At 42.3% G+C, this 19,922-nt stretch overlaps 2 protein-coding genes across 2 annotated transcripts; both read left to right on the top strand.

Moving 5' to 3' along the window:
* The first annotated feature begins 2,082 nt into the window (after nt 1–2,082).
* On the top strand, nt 2,083–9,430 carry mllt1b (MLLT1 super elongation complex subunit b). The gene is made up of 11 exons (XM_030775306.1): nt 2,083–2,275; nt 2,507–2,589; nt 3,412–3,555; nt 3,679–3,804; nt 3,988–4,602; nt 4,851–4,932; nt 5,257–5,365; nt 5,836–5,935; nt 6,545–6,613; nt 6,749–6,820; nt 7,278–9,430. Exons 1-11 carry the CDS (start codon nt 2,083–2,085, stop codon nt 7,404–7,406), a joined length of 1,722 nt encoding a protein of 573 aa, XP_030631166.1. The 3' UTR covers nt 7,407–9,430.
* Nucleotides 9,431–11,433: 2,003 nt separating this feature from the next.
* Nucleotides 11,434–19,083, top strand: sap130b (Sin3A-associated protein b). Its single transcript, XM_030775283.1, has 20 exons — nt 11,434–11,535; nt 11,724–11,984; nt 12,273–12,434; nt 12,618–12,744; nt 12,868–12,989; nt 13,130–13,254; nt 14,059–14,203; nt 14,437–14,527; nt 14,638–14,742; nt 14,946–15,087; nt 15,442–15,560; nt 15,884–16,156; nt 16,347–16,521; nt 16,655–16,759; nt 17,033–17,382; nt 17,505–17,726; nt 17,900–18,025; nt 18,227–18,330; nt 18,441–18,554; nt 18,925–19,083. Exons 1-20 carry the CDS (start codon nt 11,434–11,436, stop codon nt 19,081–19,083), a joined length of 3,129 nt encoding a protein of 1,042 aa, XP_030631143.1.
* The last annotated feature ends 839 nt before the right edge of the window (nt 19,084–19,922 follow it).

Below are 19,922 nucleotides of genomic sequence, written 5' to 3' on the forward strand. Positions count from 1 at the left end.
AAGAGCGTTAATAGGTAAGGGTGGTGAAACACTATATCATTTTTTAAATTATTATTTTCATTCTGAATTGTAGAGTTACATTTTATGGTAATTGTGCTCAATTTTTCATCACAATTTTGGGATATTACCGGCTTATGTGGTTATGATGCATTAAGTCTTTTCATCAACTGGAAACTTCGTGGTTTGCATGTACCATGTAATAATTTTTCATGGAAAAAATATACAGAATTGTGAACTGAATCTATAGCAATAACTGTTAGAATAAACTTTCCGTAAAATCACCACGGTCGTGTACCTGTATACATAACTTAATCCTTTGGCAAGTAACTTTTTATGTCGATCATTTCTGCTTTCACGAATCGGTTTGAAAACGGCATATTTTGCATTTCCGGTTTCATATCAGAAGTGTCACAACGAGGATGCAGATTGAGCCCGCTTCAGCGCTTCTGTAAATAAACAAAACAATCAGAGGCCAGACAGCAATGGAGAACATGGTAATGAGATCCTAATATCAATGTTGTGATGTGTAACCACTCTGAGGAAAATGTATAATATCTCGCAAAGAAACTAGCACGGTCAAGAAAGGCTAGGCCGCATGCTAACGTTGCAAGCTAGTTTTTACAGTAATGTTTGCCAGCAGCTGAAGCACGTTAGATGGTTATCTGTCGCAATAGTGTTCGTGATATAGTACCTCTATAATGGTAGAGTCAAATATGTTTAGTGATTATAGCGCACCGTCACAATCACCTTAATCAGTTTGCACTCATTGGGAGATGCATTTTCTGAATTCTTGGGTAGTCTGAGGGCCAGTGTGTTGGAAACGTTATTAACACATTGCTACTTGGAGGGAGGGGGAGGTGACATGAATTTGCAGCGATGCCGTCAGTGTCAAGTATGTGTCTAAATATGTAGAACAGAGAGAACGCTTAATGATTCCACTATAGCTACCAAAGTTGGGTGATGCGATAAATTAGCTCAAGCTGACGCGCGGCTCTTCTGTTTGTATTCTTGTATGGCTTACACCACTGTCACGAAAATTGTCCTGTTTATGTATTGGACAAAGCTGAAAGTTAATCAGTTTTATTTTTGAAATGTTAATTTACCCACTAGTAATTCTTCATCCTGGGCAGTTCCTTGACCCTTAAGCATATTCCATTGAAGTAGAAGAGAATAGAAGGATTAGAGGTATTACATAGTGGTGTACTTCTCTCTAGTTTGGATTTGTCAGGCGATGTAGCCTGTTCCCACCTTTGAGTTTGAGAAATGTATTGGATTTTGTTGCCAGTTGGAGACAAGCTTAGTCAACATTGTCAAGCCAGCGATACATTAACCACTAAGCTAACACATGCAAGCCTATCAGCAGTTTGGAGTCCATACCAAGGATGTAAATGTGTAGGCACGTGTACTTGAAGGTCATGTTCATATCTAACTAAGCATTTTGTGAATTTGAAGCCAACTGTAATCTGCTGTGAATCAGGTCATTTCATAGTTTCTGTGCAAGGAAGATGATGCAGAAATGCTAAAAATGGATTTGATATGAATTTATGATCATTTTGATTCATCAAACTATGCATGATGGTCAGTGGCCCTTTGGGGTACCAATAATACTCGAGTTCAGTTACCTGTTGAAAACTGGCCCTTGTTTAGAATTTATACATCTCATAGCATTAAATGAGATCATTCTGTCAGTTGGTTATGACAAAGTTATGATAATAATAATGATAATAATAATAATAATATTGATAATGATAATATTGTTGTTGTTGTTGTTATTTGTTGTTGTTTGATAGTTAGGATTATTTCAAATGATCCAGATACTTGAGTTGTCTACTAACTAACACAACTGGCTCAGTTCAATTCCTAATCATCAAGCCATGATAGTGTTAGTGATTGGCTGGAGCCAAAAAAAACACTGACTCGTTCCAAAGTAACAGCACCTTCTGAGTGCTTCAGTCCCCCCAGACTACAGCAGTTTGTCACTTTTTGAAGCCTTGGTGTTTGGTCAGTATTAGTGACATTGCATTTTATCGCAGTCTTTTAACTGTCCTACACACTTGTTTCCTGCCTTGTGTTAAATCTGCCATGCGTTATCAGTGCACCGTACAGGTGAAGCTGGAGCTAGGCCACAGGGCACAGCTGCGGAAGAAGGTCACAGCGGAGGGCTTTACTCATGACTGGATGGTGTTTGTGCGAGGTCCAGAGGCATGTGACATCCAGCACTTCGTGGAAAGGGTTGTCTTCCGACTTCATGAGAGCTTCCCAAAACCCAAGAGAGGCATGTTGGTTTTTTTACTCTGAACTCAGAGCCTAGAAACTTTCTCCAAATTTTTTTGGTTATTTTTTCTCAAATTATTTGTGTGATCAACAAGCTATTATTAGTCGATTAGGAAGGAGTCAATTAGACACTCATTAAGTGACGTGCATATATAAGGGACATTTTTTCCCTGTTGATTGTTATAGCTGGTAGTCAATGTCTTTAGCCACTGAATCTGAAAATTGTGTGCAGTGTGCAAGGAGCCTCCTTATAAAGTGGAAGAGTCTGGTTACGCTGGGTTCCTCATGCCAATTGAAGTCTATTTCAAGAACAAGGTGAGTACCTGTTGAAAAGATTTAAAGTTATATCTGGACCTTTCCCGACAATTGTTATTTTTGAGCAGAAGTCTTCAAAAATGAATATTGTCATAAACTAGATGAAGAAGCTGTGCATTGTTATAGTGAGGTCTTGCAGAGGTGATTTGGTAAGGCAGACATTCTTGTCTGATGTCATTATTTTATGATCTGTTTAAAGAGAAAATGCACTGCTGGTAATGGTTATTTTAAGCAAGAGTGTACCAACATAAGCCATTATCAGAGGACCACAGCGATTGGACGATTGTGCAACATGCTTAAAGTCAAAGGTAATATAGTTTTTTCCTAGAACGCGAGCATTTGCTCTCCTGGCTGACAGACAGACTTTAGCTGACTCTACAGAAAACAAGAAACAGATGACAAGCGGACGAAGAGAGAGAGAGTTTAAATGTGCAGGTACTACGCTTTGTAGATTTGAATAGAGCGAATAACGGTGAGTGCAGATGAGTTAGTATGGAATTGAAGTCAGCCATTTTTTGCCAGAATTTCTCATTTTTACAGTTTTTGTTCTGATTGTTCATTATCTTTTGCGTATTGACTTTTCCAAAGTCCCTCTGTATTCTGTTCTTGCTGTATTTGACTCCGGTTTTCTCTGCTATGACTGCAGTGTAGAATATAAGAGCACTGTCTGTGAGACATTTCACATGCTGTCACAGTTGTGTCACAATGAAGGATATATATGTGCTTTTTAAAAAATGATTTGTGACTTTTTTTATAAGGAGGAAATAGATTTGAGTGAATTTGAGAACGCTGTTTGATTAACAAACCGTCCATCTGTTTCAGGAGGAACCAAAGAGAGTGTGTTTCAATTATGATCTTTTCCTGAATCTGGAGGGCAATCCACCCGTCAACCATCTGCGCTGTGAAAAGCTCACGTTTAACAATCCCACCCACGAGTTTCGTCGCAAGCTGGTCAAGGCTGGTGGGGTGAGTCATGAACTAAAAGACCAGCAATGTTTGTGTTTGACTAGTCACATGTTTCTAAATCTCATCTATTTACATTTGTGTGTGCTCACTTTTCCTTGTCCTTTCTGTCTCCTTTTCTCTCAGGTAATAGTTGTCCCCGAAGGAGCAGAAATGATGCCTAGACCCAGCCCAGATTATCCAATGCTCCCCACCATTCCTCTCTCTGCCTTCTCTGATCCCAAAAAGATCAAATCATCCCATGGAATAAAAGTTAGTAAACTGTATGGTTATACAGAACGCTGCAACTGTTATAAAACTGGGTCACCTGAAATTTCATGCTGTATGTTGTACATTGCCATTCGTCCGATAGTTAATTATGTAGCCTCTAATGTGAAGCTGTATTGATTTGTGTAAATCGGTTTGGGACCTTTCTTGCTGATTTCTAACCAATAGGAACCAAGTAAAGATGTTGGGGGTGGGAGTGGCAAAGGACAGAAGCCCCATAAACCAGCCAAAGAGCATCGGGAGCGCACGCGTAAAACCTCTGAGAGCAAGGCCCCTTCGAGAGAGAGCGACCGCGAAGGAGCCAAGGCCGTAGGAGACTCGTCCTCCTCCTCTTTCTCCTCCTCCAAGAAGGTGGTGGAGGGCAGGGGGAAAGAGGATGGCAGGTCTCAGCCCAAAGCTGCCTTCAAAGAGCCCAAGCTCACTCTCAGAGACCCTAAGATGGAGGCTGCGTCCCCAAAAGGCGGAGGAGGAGGTGGAGGAGGTGGACAGCTAGAAACCAGAGCTCCAAGCAAACGACCCTCTTCTGTTACAGAGTCTCCACGACTCAGCACCAAGAAGCAGAAAAGGGCAGGTTCAGAGGCACCAAAAGGATCCGCCAACACGGGCTTCAACAGCAACTCTCCTCGCGTCTCCTCCACAACCACAACCCCCGCCTACAACGAAAAGAAAGCACCCAAAGAGAAAGCCCACTGGGCTAAAGTGAGAACGGACGTGCAGGAGGTGAAGAGGCAGCCAGAGTCGGATGAGTCAAACTCAGAGGATGAGGCCTCGTCAAAATCTGAGGTGAGAGAAAACACATTCAGTTATTGCTGATAAATCTTGAATTTGATAGTGTATTCGCCCGTAAGGAGTCAACATTAACTATACAGATCAAATGTACATTAAAGTATTTATCTAGTGTGAAGATAAATAATACACAAGAAGTGAATACATGCATGTGTGAAACCACTGTGTTTCCCCAGCTGTGAAATACAGTATGTGAACAGTGTTGAGTGTAGACTGATCGTGAACCCTCTTTTCCCCTGAAGCAGTCGGCACCTTCCAGTCCATCCAGCTCCAGTTCAGACTCCAGCTCTGACTCTGACTTTGAGCCATCGCAGAAACAAGGCCAGGGTAGGCAGTTCTACCCTCTGCTTGAGAGAGTGACTGGGTGTATGCCGTAGTATGGAGGAATGTCAGACTTTAGCGTATGCAGATTTTCAGAGGCTTAGGTAGCTCTGTGGAAATGTTTATTTCACTGCTCTACTAATTTAACAAGAAAGTTTCAGGGTTTAGTAATGAGACTATCGCTGGCACTACTAAAATTGTTTAAGCATCATAGCGGAGCTTTAGAGCGGTTTATATGTGTTCTCTGGTAAAGTATCTTTGTTTATGTATAGGTTTTACCGTTGTTTTCAGTTGCTTTGTTGTGACTGTGAAAAATGGTGTGTTGTTCAGGCCCTCTGCGTACTATGGTGGAGGACCTGCATTCGGAGGGATCTGATGATGACAGCAGCTCAGAGGTGGAGACACCCATGAAGACAACTCCACCCAACCAGGACTCTCGGTCAGTGTTTCCTTATGCTGTTCTTGATATTGTCTTAGTGGTGCAAAACACATCCATACTATTACACAAATTATTGTAACAAATACATTCTATGCATCAGCATATTCATTTAAATGGATTAGGGTAGCAATGCATTACAGTGAACAGGGCAAATATTTTCATTGGGACAGGAGGGAAATCATGAGTGTATTAACAGTTTTACTTAATTCTGCTCATACCTGTCATGTCTGAGGTGATATTAAAATGCATAATACAATCATTATTAAAGTAGATCACACAGAATTGTACTCTTGTACAGAATTGTAACCATAATCATAGCTAAGGTTTTTATAAGGCTCTTGCTTTTGCTTGAGCAACATCTTGTAGAAATAACTGGATTACGAATATTTATAAATGGTGGCAGCTGTGTATAATTCATTCACTGTCTGTGAATTTTGTCAGTCAAAATTCTTCTGTTCCCCTCTCCGCAGTTTGAGCATGGACAGTGAGAGTGATGGTGTCGAGGAGTCTCGCCCTCCCAGCCAAGAGGCTCCTTCTCCCCCCTCGAAACTCAGCACAGCAAACTTTAAGGTGAGAACCAAGCCCTGATTTAGAGGGAGAGCTGGTCTTGCTGGAATAGGTATATGTTTATTTGGAGATCTCACAGGGTTCCCATGTTTGAAAGTTTGAGAGAAAAGAATCAAAGCCTTGAAGGTTTTTGAAAATAGACATAAGTAAACATGGGTCATTCAAAGTGCTTGAATTGATATATGTTGTATAGAATAGAAACTGAAGTTCTTTTGAGAGATTTTTGTAACTTAACATTAGTTAATAGGCTACACTCCACTATCTGCTTGTTTGTCTCCCGCCGTCTGTGCGTCCTTGTTTCACGTGCCACCTCCCTTGAGAAAGTGCGACAGTCACATGCGTGCGTGAATGACTGAAGTTGAATGATGCAGGTTAAACAGAGTCAAGCGAGAAAGCTAATGTTCAGCCTGCTAGTTCTCATTATAAAAATTCTCATTGTTGTAACAGTAATTAGCCTTGATCCGTGTCTCAGACTATGCCGTGTTGGGTCCTTGAATTTGAGGAAACTGGACCTGGAAAGTCCTTGAAAAGTCCTTGAATATGATGTTTAAGAAGGAGTGGGAACCCTGCTTTTTAAAGGAAATTAAGTAAGGGGTTTGTGTTCACTTTCAGATGATGGGGAAAAAGAGCCCAGATTCTTGCACCCGATCAGAGAAGATGCTGAAGAAGGGATACGACAAGGTAGGAAGGGTAAATAAATAAAAATGATTTTTTTTGACACATGGAAAACAAAAAAATAGCACAGTGTAAAACAGCTGTGTGCAATCCAGTTTCCATATGAGGAAACTCATCTCTTGAGCTCATGTCTTGGCCCAGGCATACACAGAGGAGCTGGTGGATCTTCATCGCAGATTAATGGCTCTGAGGGAAAGGAACATTTTACAGCAGGTTAGACTGTGTATTCTCTTCTGGTTGGGCAACTGTCTGTAATACCCCATTTATGCACTTACTGTAAAAAGTGGTTCCCAAGTTAAGTGCACCCGCTCAACGAACTGTCTAATAATGTCGTTCTGTCTTACGCCTGTGATTCATAATTTGAATTCCAGTGGTGCCACATCGCCAAATGTATTGATGGTGCTCAGCAATGGTAAGCAGTAGTCAGGGTTCTGTGTAGAGCGCTGTAGAGGCACGTGTTTCATGCGAATATTACTCTCCTCCAAGTGTGTTTTGTCAGAGTGAGAAAAAAATGAGCGATGGGCTTCACATGTTTTGACGACGAGGTGACCATAATGTCAGGGGATACTTACTAGATTGCAGATAATTGGATATTCCAGATTGGGTGGAATGAAAGTGGCTTTGATTTATGATTGTTCTTCTTATCTCCCCCCCCCCCCCCCCATCACAGATTGTGAATCTCATCGAAAAGACTGGCCATTTTAATGTCACCAACACCACCTTTGATTTTGACCTTTTCTCATTGGATGAATCAACGGTGCGCAAATTACAGAGCTACCTGGAAGCCACCTCCACATGACAGAGGGAACCTCCATGCCCGTCTCTTAATGTTCCTCATTTGGCAAGGCCTTCGAACGGACGCAGAGGCAAATGGACAGGTATTGAAAGCAGTATATAAATGCACAGAGAAAAAAAAAACACATTATACTGTAACAAAGATAAAGAACAAGAAGACCAGGAGCTTTAAAGGGGCAGTATTCAAGGTCAGGTACACAAAGACATCTCTGATTATTGCACTAAAGGATACAACCAATGGCCACAATACTGTCCAAAAACAAACATCATCTCTCCAGAATCGTTGCAGATGATAACTCCTTACAGCGAGCAGGTACATAAGTCAACCCTTTTGCCCCAAAGCTGAAAGCACTAGCAGCAGTTGAACTCTTGCTTGTGTCGCAAAGGGCTTTGTAAAAGGGAATTGTGTGATGTAGTGTGCCTGTGACTTCTTCTGCTTTAGTGTTGATGACTATACAGTGTATTTGTTCCCACAAAGCTATTCCTGCAACTGCTGAAATAAAAAAAACAAAACAAAACAAAACAAAACAAAACAAACAAAATTCCTGTGTGTGGCCCTTCAAGCTCCGCTGAGGGTCGCAGCAACACTTTTCAGCTCTCTGCTCTTGTAGTGCCTTCTCAAAATACAATGTTGTCTCAGTATCAACCAGGTATTAGTATATCCAAACATGCTTAATTCAAGAACCAACCTCCAAACCCAACTTTTTGTATACCCAACATCCACATGGACAGAGAGTCTGAGAACAAAAAATTGACCCCTTTCTTGTGTAAGCTCCCATTCATTATCCTCAATGCCTGACGAATGGTTGGCAAGATGAAGGGTTTATTTTGCCTTTAGTTTTGTTCCATTTATTTATGTAACTTTGCACTTTTTGCTCTGGTCACTTCAGTTCTTTGTAATTGTCAGAAAACTATATTTATGAATTTTTTTTACATAATGACTTGCAAAAATGTATAGATTTTTGTCAATGTTTTAAAGGCCTCTTAAATGTTACCCTATTGATAACAAAATCAATAGAGAAATAATGCACATAGAATTAAGGGGATATGTGATCTCCTTTATTCCAATGGTATAAATGAGGGGTTACATGATCTACATGGTTAACACAGTTCAAGTACTGTATGTTTTTTTTTGTCTGATATTGTTTGAAGAAATTGCTTTTCTTGACTAAACAATATTGTTCTCTTGTTTCATTTGCTCATAGTTTGACGCAAAGGTTAGTGGTATTTCACAAAGAGTGAGGGACTAGATAGTTGGCTGTCTTTTATGAGTATGTTTCTTAGTTGGGCTCACCTGATATGTAATCTGCCAACGTCCACATGTAAGACTGAGGATATGTTGCCGTGGTCTGTTTCTAAGCAAACGTGACGTGGAAGAGCCTGATTACGTTTAGAGAAAAACTTTTTGACGGCCTGCCAACAGACCCACCCTGCTTTGTTAAGTACCCCTTGGTTGTAACATAGAGTTACAAAGGAAACACAATCTCCTGTGGTGTTACTGTGGGGAGAGTATGCAGATGTGTCATTATGTGTCCTTTATGTGCAAATAATGGGTTGACAATAGAACATTGTAATAGGACCTCTTCTGTCTTCATTAAATCCAACAAACTTGGTAAAAGAAAACAAGACTATTAAATCTTGTGAGATTTCAGGTCATCATAGCTATCATTATCAATATGAATAGTTGTTATGGTCAATAAAGTCATTTGAGTTTTACAATCTTCTGTCAATATTCTCTCTTCTGTGTATATTATTTGGGGCTGTTAGCTAGCAATAAAATCAGTGTTCTCTCCAGTGAATACAAGTTCAAATACACCAATAATACATTTACAAAAGGTTAAAAAAAAAGGGTTCTTTTATAGCACCTTGCATGTTCACTGTATCCATGTGCAGAACTGTGCCTTCTCAAGCTGTTTAACCTAACAAAGCTCTTTTTGCAGTCTGGGTAAAAGTCAAATTCCCTCTGTGTAAGCTATCTAGGTTAACATTTTGTAACTCTTTGCACAGGTTATGCATGTATATGTTTTTTTTTCTGGTGTTCATTCCCTGTGACTCAGTTATCTGAACAATTAAAATGTTTTCTGCATACTGTGCAATGGTAAAGTCTGTATTTTGTGAATTATGTATTGGTCCTTGACCATTTACTGAGTACGAGAACCTCTGGCTACACCTCCTGGGAATGATTTGATGTATGTTTAAGTCACCGGTTGACACCTGCAGAGATACGATAACTGAGATCATTTCAGGCTTGAAGACTGACAGCTTTTCGTGTGCAGCAGGCCAAAGGAGCCTAATAATGGCTGCATAATGTATGGTTACAGGTAAAGAGTAAACTACTATTTTAATACCATTTTTACATTTGTTGCCTCTAATTTTTTTCGGTCTAAATCAAGGCAGACTGTAACACTGAAGGTCATGTATCATCCCATTTAGGTCCACTCAGCGTTCTAACCACGCTCTTTTTTCTGTTTCTCTATCAGCGTTGTCATGTGCTTCCCCTCTCTTAGTTCTGATGCGAAAATGATTTTTCTGCATTGCTGCAGTTGACGCCGGACATTGGAGTTTAAACAGACCTCTCTGTTTCTTCATAAGAACCTGTATGTTATCATTAACAGTTTTTTAAAAAGACCGTGGGAGACAATCTACCCTTAAGGACGCAACACAGTAGCGCTCTGTTTATAGACGACAGATTCATGCAAGAAATCCGCTGCTCTGATCCATAAGTGGGCTGCACGATGCCATCGCGGCCGCTAGTTTCGAAAAGATCATTTTGTTGAGGCAGCATTGGAAAGATTCGCTGAATTTATCCGAATTAAAATGATTAAGGTCCTATGCACCTATCCTCCCTTAATGAACACTGATTAATTTGACCCTTGCAGCTTTGAATTGTAACCCGGAAGTTAAAATTTTATTAGCGTTTTAGTACGTCCCAGGTCATTTTACCGGGCTGCGTAGGACGAATGGAGAGTTCTTACTTCACGAACACGGTAAATAAATTTTTTCTTGTTTGAAACAAAATATAATAAGGAATTTGGAATCACGGAATGGATTGAATTGTTTGTACCTGACGTTTCCTGGCTAACGTGTCTACAGCAAAAGAATCTTGCTAGCACTTGTTCCTCTACAACAATTCCTGCAAGCGGGCACTACTGCAGCAGAAGCATATAGTTAGTCAACATTAGCGAGCTGGCTCTGGTCGCCTGTTTTGCGAAAGACACAGCGCGTATTTTCCTTGTGTCACAAACTAATGTATATAGATGGCTTGTTGCTGAAATAGTTGTTGTTTAGTGCAAGGATAACAGAGGCGTGCTAATGTTTAAATTACTGAACCGCCTAATATTCTGAATCCTGATTGGCCTGTTGAGTTGATAACAGTGCAACAGTGGATGTTAGCGTTTAACTAGCTGGCTACACAACTAAGGTATCGAATTGGCAGACTTAGCTTGCGAGCTTCAGTACATGGCAGTAGAGGAGGTGTCAGATTTTAAAGTTTGTAATAGGTGGAAAACAAATAGATTCTGATTGCTGCTCCCAGTGATTAATCAATGTTAAATAACTGACGAAGTAGACTTAAACAGTGACCGCTATCATCGGTTGCGCGTAAATGTTTTGAAACTGAGAATTTTCGTGAAGAATTACATTATGAGCAGAAATGTATTAGTGCGATAGCTATCATATTAAGTTGTTAAGTTAACCTGTGTGGACTGCCTGGGTGGTTGGTAACTATCCAATACTCGATCAGTATCTGTATATTAGTGCAATTAATTTAGGATATGTAGTGTGCGATAACTCATGTGGCCGTTCAAGACTGATAAATAAATTCTGCAAATGAGCAGCGGATATTTCGTTTACAGCGAGTACAGTAGGATACCTTTAAGAGTCCAAGTCAATATGGGATTCTCTTATACTACCGAGAACGCCAGTGATATCGCTCGTGACCGAATGGACGTTTTTATTAGGCTGTCCTGTGTCTAACGGATTATCGAGCGTTAATTTAACATGGTCTTCTCAGACAAAAAGTGAACCAGAAGATGAGTTCTCAGCAGTATCCACGTCCAGGAGTCCCTCCGCCTCTAGGACAAGGTCAAGTCCCAGGAGCTAACACTACAGTAGTGTCTGGAACTCAAGTCAATGCAGGTAGGAAATAGGAAGCAATATGCTCCATATCATTGCTGCTCTGCCTCACCATGCCAGCAGCTCAATTTATAAAGAAACTATTGCACTGAGAGGATAAGCCTAAATAGTCGCAGATATATACAGTTTATTGAGCCGTGGTCTGGCATTTCACTCATTTGTATTGTTCCTTGTAGGAGGGCCAGAGGATGGTGCGCGTGATAATGACCATGGTCCACGCGAGCATGCATCCAGTGCGGCTGGAGTGGCACCGTTCAGAGAAGACAAACACGAGACGGTGGTGGTGCGACCTTACCCTCAACCCCAACACCATGGGTCATCCTCCACTCTACCTCCCACTCTAGCTCAACACCTTCCCATTCAGCCAGGCACACCTGTGTCTGTGGCTGCCCCACCACCCCACCTGCCCCAGGGCCTACCTCTCGCCTTCACTGAGGGACCAATGAAGGTATCAGGCTTTCATGTCCTTCCCTACAGAAGCTTATATTGTACTACTGCACTGCTTTTCTAGTACATTGTTTATGATGTTTATCTTTCAACTGTTTTGTGAGTATGGGTCCATGGCATGCAAATAATGTGATTTAACTTGTTAAGTGACAAGCCAGACATGTTTTCCTGTTATGGTTATTTTTGTAGAAGTACCTGGATCTTTTCTCATCCTGAACATAATCAGCTTGTCTCATTGCCACGATTATTGCGGCATCATTTTTTCACGCCCTCTGTCTCTCTCGCTCAGTCTACCCTAAAGACCTCCATCCCTAGCCGGGTCATTGCCCCTGCACCAACATCTACACAAGGACATCTCACTCTGCCGCCCAAGGTGCCCAGCCATGTTACCATGGAGAACACCTTAGCACAGTCTTCTGGTATACCTGTGGCAACCATTAGTGGCCAACAGGTGGGTATCTGAGGACTGACATTGTCCTTGTCATTTCAAGAAGCTGTATGTAAACTCTTTTAAATTCACAGTGTTTGGTCATTGTTTATGGTGTTGGCAATATAAAGTCGCAAATGACGTATTTGTCAGTAATGCTGTGGTACATAGTATTTTTAAATTACCTCATGGTTTTGTTGTTTCTAGGGTCATTCAGGGAACCTACACCACCTAATGGCCACTAACGTGCAGATCATTCGGAGTGGAACCCCCACCCTGCAGATAGGGTCTTCAGCTACGCCCCAACACCCGTTTGCACCACATTTACCCAAAGGTTAACTCTCAGGCTAAAGCTTCACTGACTGGAAGACAAAAAAAAACTTTGTCATGAACTGTCAAAGGAGAAGGAGTACTGTTAATGTATTAAATGTTTTCTTTACTGTTTGTATCTTTGCAGGAGCTGCAGCCGCTGCTGTGATGTCCAGTACCAAAGGGCCCACTGTGCTGCGGCCAGCCACAGGTCCCAGTTCTGTGGCAGGACAGCCCACAGTCCAGCACATCATCCACCAGCCTATTCAGGTCTGCTTTATACACATGTTGAGTCACTCAGTTAATCTGGCTTTAAATAGAACTCCCTCCTGAAGCATTCATCAGTTTACAACAGTCAGTTGTTCTCTGAGAGAGGTCAAGTTAAGATCTTTTTTGCTTTCCTGCCATAGTCACGTCCGATTGTCACGACCTCCACTGCAGTGTTGCCGACTGTTGTGGGTCCAGTCACTGCCACCAGGCCTCAGTCTCCAGTCATCAGCACGGTGCCTGCCCACACTGCAGAAATTGTCCACGGGTGAGAAACCTTTCAGACCAGTGACTGTAAAAAGCATGGACAGCGTAACATCTCTAAAAAGTGAAGCAACCACAAATCTAGCGCCCCTGCTGGCAGGCTCCAGTATAATGTGTAGCACCGCCCATCCCTATGTGTTTCAATGACAAAATAGCCTATTTTCCGTGTCACTTTTCTCGTATAAACTGTCTTTCCATCTACAGTGTATAACTCAAACACTTAGTTTTCCCTGTGCTGATATCTGCACATTTTTTATTTTCCCCTAAAAATTCGTTTTTAAAACTTTATTCTGCTATATCGTAAGACGGCGTGGATGCACGTTGGAATGAAGAGATCAGCTGCAGCTCCTGCGTCATGCCCTTTTTGTTCATTACATGGAGTAGCTGAGTTTGTAGTCGAGTTTGCCAGGCAACTCAGTCTAACCTACCACTGTTTTGATCATTTCTTATAGCTATTAAATGTAAACGTTTTGACAGTCGTGTCCTGTTGTCCTGTTGGTTGTACTAACAGACCCTTGGTATTGGGAGAAGGGGGCAAGCCTACCAAATGAGTAAGTGTACCTTACTTACAGTTTCGTCTCTACCACGCAAACTCTGGCTCCAAATTTGAGAACATGGCGGAGGAATTTTGGCTTCATTTCTATGGAACTGAAGGGCATGGAGCCATGCTGTCCATGCTTTGTACAGTCATTGTTTCAGACCGTTCAGCATGAGTAGCACAAACAAATGTGTTCAACACAAATCTTTAGTTTGTCATTCTTTGGATGGCTTGAATTTACGTGGGTTTGTTTCTCTGACCCGATGTTAGACGTCAGGCGTTGACGATCCATGCTCCTCCAGTCTCTGTCAGTATCCAGCGGCCTCCTCCGTCACGGGAGACACCCACTCGTATCACTCTCCCATCCCACCCTGCCGTGGGTGCCCAGAAACCCCTCCCCCATTCAATGGCACAGGTGAGAGACTGAACTCTTTCAGCTTTTACACTGAACCTTACCAATCAGTCTAGAAAAATTAGTGCGTGGCGTACATGACAAATATTAAAATTTAAAAACAAACCCCCAAAAGCAGTTCCCTCATGTAGATGTCAGTGTCCATATGTAGACATAACTTGAGTGTATTGACATGAAAATGCTCTTTAGCACTCATCTTTAATTTAATATTATATATAATTTAATTTAAATCATAGAAGCCCATCTTCAGCACAGTGACTCCTGTTGCTGCAGCTACAGTGGCTCCCATTCAGGCTACTAACACTGCACCATCTCCAACCACAACAGGTAACTGATAGTGTTATCTTTACAGGGAAGCTTTGCTTTAACAACGCTAGTAGGTCATTCATACAGACTTATAACTTATGTAATTTAAAAGCTACTCTCTCCCTCTTCAGCCTCAACTCCTCACACCCAGATAACAACTAGTAACATTGTCACCATGACAATGTCCTCACATTCCACCCATGCCACAACAGTGACAACCTCAACCATTCCAGTGGGTAAGTAACGGATTAGTCAGTGTTTTTTAGAGGAATGTCCATAAGTGTTACTACAAGAATAATTCAAATTCATCTGGCAGTCAGTAAAACTGAATGAGAATCATTAAACTCAACATTTTTGTTGGATTATCTGAGACTGGCAGGATTCATTTGCCAGGCATGCCTTCCCTTTCACATACTCTTATGTCTGTTTTCTACATTAGCTAAAGTGGTTCCCCAGCCGATCACACATACATCCCCACGGGTTCAGTCTGAGTACTCCAGCGAGAGGGGCAACCTCATCCCCATTCCTGGCCATCGCTCCTCCCCCAACCCCATCACAATGGAGAACCGCAGTGATAACAGGTTAACAGCCGGTCCCATTGCCTCAATGACCTCTTTACAGGACTGTAGAAGACATGTTGTATAATATAGGCTGTAAAATTAAGGAACATGTTTGTGCTCAACTCTTAAGTTTACTCTTTTTTTTTTTTTATGGGAGGACAGATAGGAGATTCAAAGTCAGACTTTAATACCAAGAATGAGTTGATTTTATTGACGTCTGTGGCATAAGCTCTGAAATGGGATGAGAAATGACAACATGTGATGTCCTAACATCTTGATCAGTTAAAAAGAAGGAATGAGTTTTGTCAGTGTCTAACTGGTAACACTGGTATCTGGTGATGGAAAATGTGTGAGAATGTATGTGCTCCTCCTCAGACAATCAGTTCCAGTTCAGTTCCAGTACTTCCTGCCTGCCTACCCATCAGCCCCATACCCCCTGACCCACACCTATACTCCCATCACCAGCTCTGTGTCCACCATCCGACAGTACCCAGGTATAGCCTATTCACTGGGAAGCAGGCTAATCTTTATGTCCTTTTTCAAATTTTAAGTCCGCATGAAATCGCTATTTTATGTTAATAACATTTTCTTTGATGTTACCATATACATACATTTTATAAATATAATGGAAATGTAACAAAAGGTATTTTTTTTCTCACACTGCTTTACTGGAAACTTATGAACAAAGTAATGTGATTGTGCAGGGTTTTTTTTGTTTGTTTGTTCTTTCCATTGCACTGCCTCTATTGTCTTTTTTTTTTTTGTTTGTTTTATTTTTTGGCTATGCAAACTTTAGCTTCTTCTTCTGTTGATTCAGTGACAGCTCAAGCCCCCAGTGCAGCCCTACCAGCTCAAACCACTGTGGGTGTGGCCTCAGCAGTTCATCTTAACTCCATGCAGTTGATGACAGTTGACCGCATCGCTCAAATCAACACACAAAACATCCAACCAACAGCTATGGCACCTCAGGGTATCCAACCTACACCCATCACAGCCCAAGGCATACACACATCCACTCAGATCTCCAACCAGGGTGTGCAGGCTGCACCAATCAACAGTCAGCAACCCTCCTCAGATTCCAAAGCATCAGGTAAGCTAGCAATACACTCATCATGTTAACATTTTAAAATCACTGTACAATAAACCATTAGAAGCTTCCCAAGTCAAAAAAAAAACCCCACATTTTTGATGTTCTACAATCCACAGCTAAATGATAAACTGTGACCAGACACGGCTGTTAAATTTCCCTGACACTCTGTATCTGTGCTCTTTTGTCTCAGTTGTACTGGCTGATGGCTCCACTTTGGTGGCTAACCCCATCAGCAATGCGTTCAACTCCAGTCAGGTTGCTTCTACCGTGGCCCAGAGTCACCCTCAGAGTGCCAGCACAGGAACCCCCACGCTGGTGTCCTCACCACGGCCCAGCATCCTCCGCAAGAAGCCCGCCAACGAAGGGTGAGTGGGTGCCTGTTAAAGAGCTCTTTGTAAATTTAGCTTATGCTATTGAGCTCTCGGTAGCTTATATTTGCTCTTCTGGTAAAAGCTGATTCTGTAGACTTTTTAATTTGTTTTTTTTTTCCCCCCAAAGGTCGGCAGTGAGGAAAAACCTGATCCCGGGTCAGCTTGGTGAATCTGCAGGTCCTAGGGTAGAAGGAGCTATGAGGAGTGCATCAGGATCACCAAGGCCAGCTGGGTAAAAATGAACTTAGGAGCCTCTGGCTTTGTGAATTTAACTTACTTACTGCAGTTGTTATGTAATCTTGTGTAGTTATGGAACAGTATACGCATGCTCAGTCATAGTAACAGACAACATCACACAATGATTTAACAGTTTAGTGTCTTTCATGCTCCCATGCAACCGACATGGTTTAAAATTGTAGACAGTTCTGAGACTCGTTGTTCATGTGACATCTCTGCTGATCTGTGTCAGTTGTAATCGCCTCTTTACCTTTTAATGAACTTCCAGAGTGAAGCCCAAACCTGACATCCATGTGGCCCTTGCTCCCCCAGTCTCTGCTGCCATGGAGGCTGTTCCCACCCAGGGTAGTGAACAGCAGCAGCAGCACGGCTCCTCCCCCTCCCAGTCAGTCTCCTCTCTCCTCACAGCTGGAGCAGCACCTCCCTCCCAGCCCGCCTCAGCCCTCTCCACAATCCCAGCAGCGATGGCGGTCACTCCACCCATCCCCTCCCTCAACAGTGCAGTAGCCACACCCACCCAGCCGGCAGCCAGTAGTGCAGCGGCGTGCGCCATCAGCTCCACCTTCCCAGACATGAATATTAAGCAGGAGGTTGAGCCCATGGACACCTCAAAACCAGGTACAGATGTCACATTGTGTTTTATCAATAGTTAGCAGAAAAATTCAGGTAGCCTATCTGGAAGTGGTCATGTGAAAATGCTTTTTGTCATAATTATGCGTCGACGGTTTTTTTTTGTTCAGTGCCCTCTGCGACACAGAGTGGTGCGTCAACTCTGGCTGTACCTACAGCTGAGGCAGTCCCAGGTGCCTCACCGCGCAAAAAGCCCCGCAAGCAGCAGCATGTCATATCCACGGAAGAGACGGAGATGGTGGAGACGAATAGCACAGACGAGGAGAAAGTGCAGGCTCGGCCCCTCAGCCACCGCGCGGAGAAACGCAAGTCTCCGCCCAGAGAGTACATCGGTGAGTGGAGGAATCACACACAGTTCATCATATTTCAGCTCCTGAATAGTAAAATCACATCCCATACACAGACACAGTTCAATATTAAGGTACATGCTGAATCCAGCTATTTACCACTATGTTTTTTTTCTTTGTATGTGCTGTGTTTGACTTGTGCTCCACTCTTTGTATAGATGAAGAGGGAGTGCGTTATGTCCCTGCTCGCGTTCGTCCACCAATCACGTTGCTTCGACACTACCGTAACCCATGGAAGGCTGCTTACCACCACTTTCAACGATACAGTGACATCCGCATCAAAGGTCAGGGACTAAAATCTATAAAACGTATACATTTTAAACACATTCTCTGGATTTTAATAAAACTCTTTACAGCATGCACAAATAAGTTCATAATCACACACCATTTGTGTTCCCTTGGCACCCTATGGCTAAATATGATCAAATATGATTGGTTGATGTTAATGGTTGAATTAGTTGTGCTTTGTTGTGTGGTGCCTTCAGAGGAAAAGAAGGGCACCCTGCAGGACATGGCCAATCAGAGGGGAGTGGTGTGTCGAGCTCAGGGCTGGAAGGTTCACCTGTGTGCTGCTCAACTCCGACAGCTGGTGAGACTTTTTCTCTGAGAAAACATTTCTTGTCTCATCTGCAGGTTTTGATATTCACGCTTTACCCTGAGAGTCTTTTATACAGTGGTGTTTTACTCCTCTTTCTCTAGACGAGCGTGGAACATGACGTGTACAGCCGTCTCACCAACCTACAGGAGGGCCTTATCCCGAAAAAGAAAGCCGTCGCTGATGATGAGCTGCATCGCATTAATGAGCTCATTCAGGTCAGTCTAACTGAACAGTGCTGCAGGACACTGCTGTTTCTCTTTGCAGGCACAAAGTAACAAAGCTACTTGTTTCATTAGACTATTTGCCTCTTTTTGTCCTGAAACATTTGCATTGTTATAATTTGGTCAAATGAGTTTTCCTTGAGATTTTTATGTGCGGTTACGTGCAACTGAAAAAAAACTGATCCTAGCCGTGACATGGACATGACCTTGGATCTCTGAAATGTGATGTGTGCTACCAGTTGTCCACTGCACTGTCAAGTTTCTGCTGTAGTGTGACAATGTAATCCATCACAAGCTTTGAAGAACTGTTTGTGACCAGGACAGTCTCACAGAGACATAACATGCATCTCTCTCTGCTTCTCAGGGCAACATGCAGCGCTGTAAACTGGTGATTGACCAGATCACCGAGGCACGTGATGCCATGATGAAGGTTCTGGATCATAAGGAACGTGTTCTCAAGCTGCTCAACAAGAACGGCACCGCCACCAACCTCTCCAAGTTAAAACGCAAAGACAGGGCCTGAGCGGAACCCGGCAACGCTCTACTCAACGCAAACCCTAAACAACGACAAATACATGCTCTGTCAGACAGCTCAAATCACCTGACCACTCTGAGACTGCGTGGATAGGCCTACATTGCTAGTAGACCATTAGCTCTCATAGACTGGAAGCAGATGGGATCAGCTCGGTATTTCTATCCTGGAGTGTTGTGTCATGTTCTGCAATTGTAAGACAGCAGAGCATGAAAAAAAAAAAGACACCTAAATGGGCGGCATTTTTACTGCAGTGCACGTGAATATTGAGAATACTGTGTCATAGCCCTGTTGAATATCTCATAGCTGAAGCATGGATGTTGTTATTCATAATCATCCCATACTAAAGGGGTAATGGCTTAGTAACGGTGCAGTGGACTTTACTTGACCAAATGTCTGAGAGAGAGAGAGAGAGTGGAGTTCAGCACATCATAACACTAGCAGCTCCCCATAGCTTGCTATATGTATCTATTATGTTATTTTTAATCGGTGAAATTGTGTCCAGCGAAGTGCAACCATTTGCAACCCACATTTAACTGCCAAAATAAAGGAAACATTTGAGTAAGTGAAATACAAAGGAGGACTTTAATCAAGTACGTTGACAGGGTCGCAGTTCCTGAGTTAATGAAGCAGTTAATTATGCCTGTGCCTCCATTGTTTAGCTTCCAGAGTTGGAGGAAGACATTTTTTGTGACTTTAAAGTATAGGTGATTATTGGCCAGAGCTTCAGTGACAAACAGTGCTCAATTTGTCGATGTTTCACAAGGAACAGTTTCTTAGCTGAAACTGGAATTAAAGGAAAGAAAACATTGCCTACTGCAAAAGATATG

The sequence above is a fragment of the Chanos chanos genome, chromosome 5 (assembly GCF_902362185.1).
Source record: "Chanos chanos chromosome 5, fChaCha1.1, whole genome shotgun sequence".
Lineage (NCBI taxonomy): Eukaryota > Metazoa > Chordata > Actinopteri > Gonorynchiformes > Chanidae > Chanos > Chanos chanos.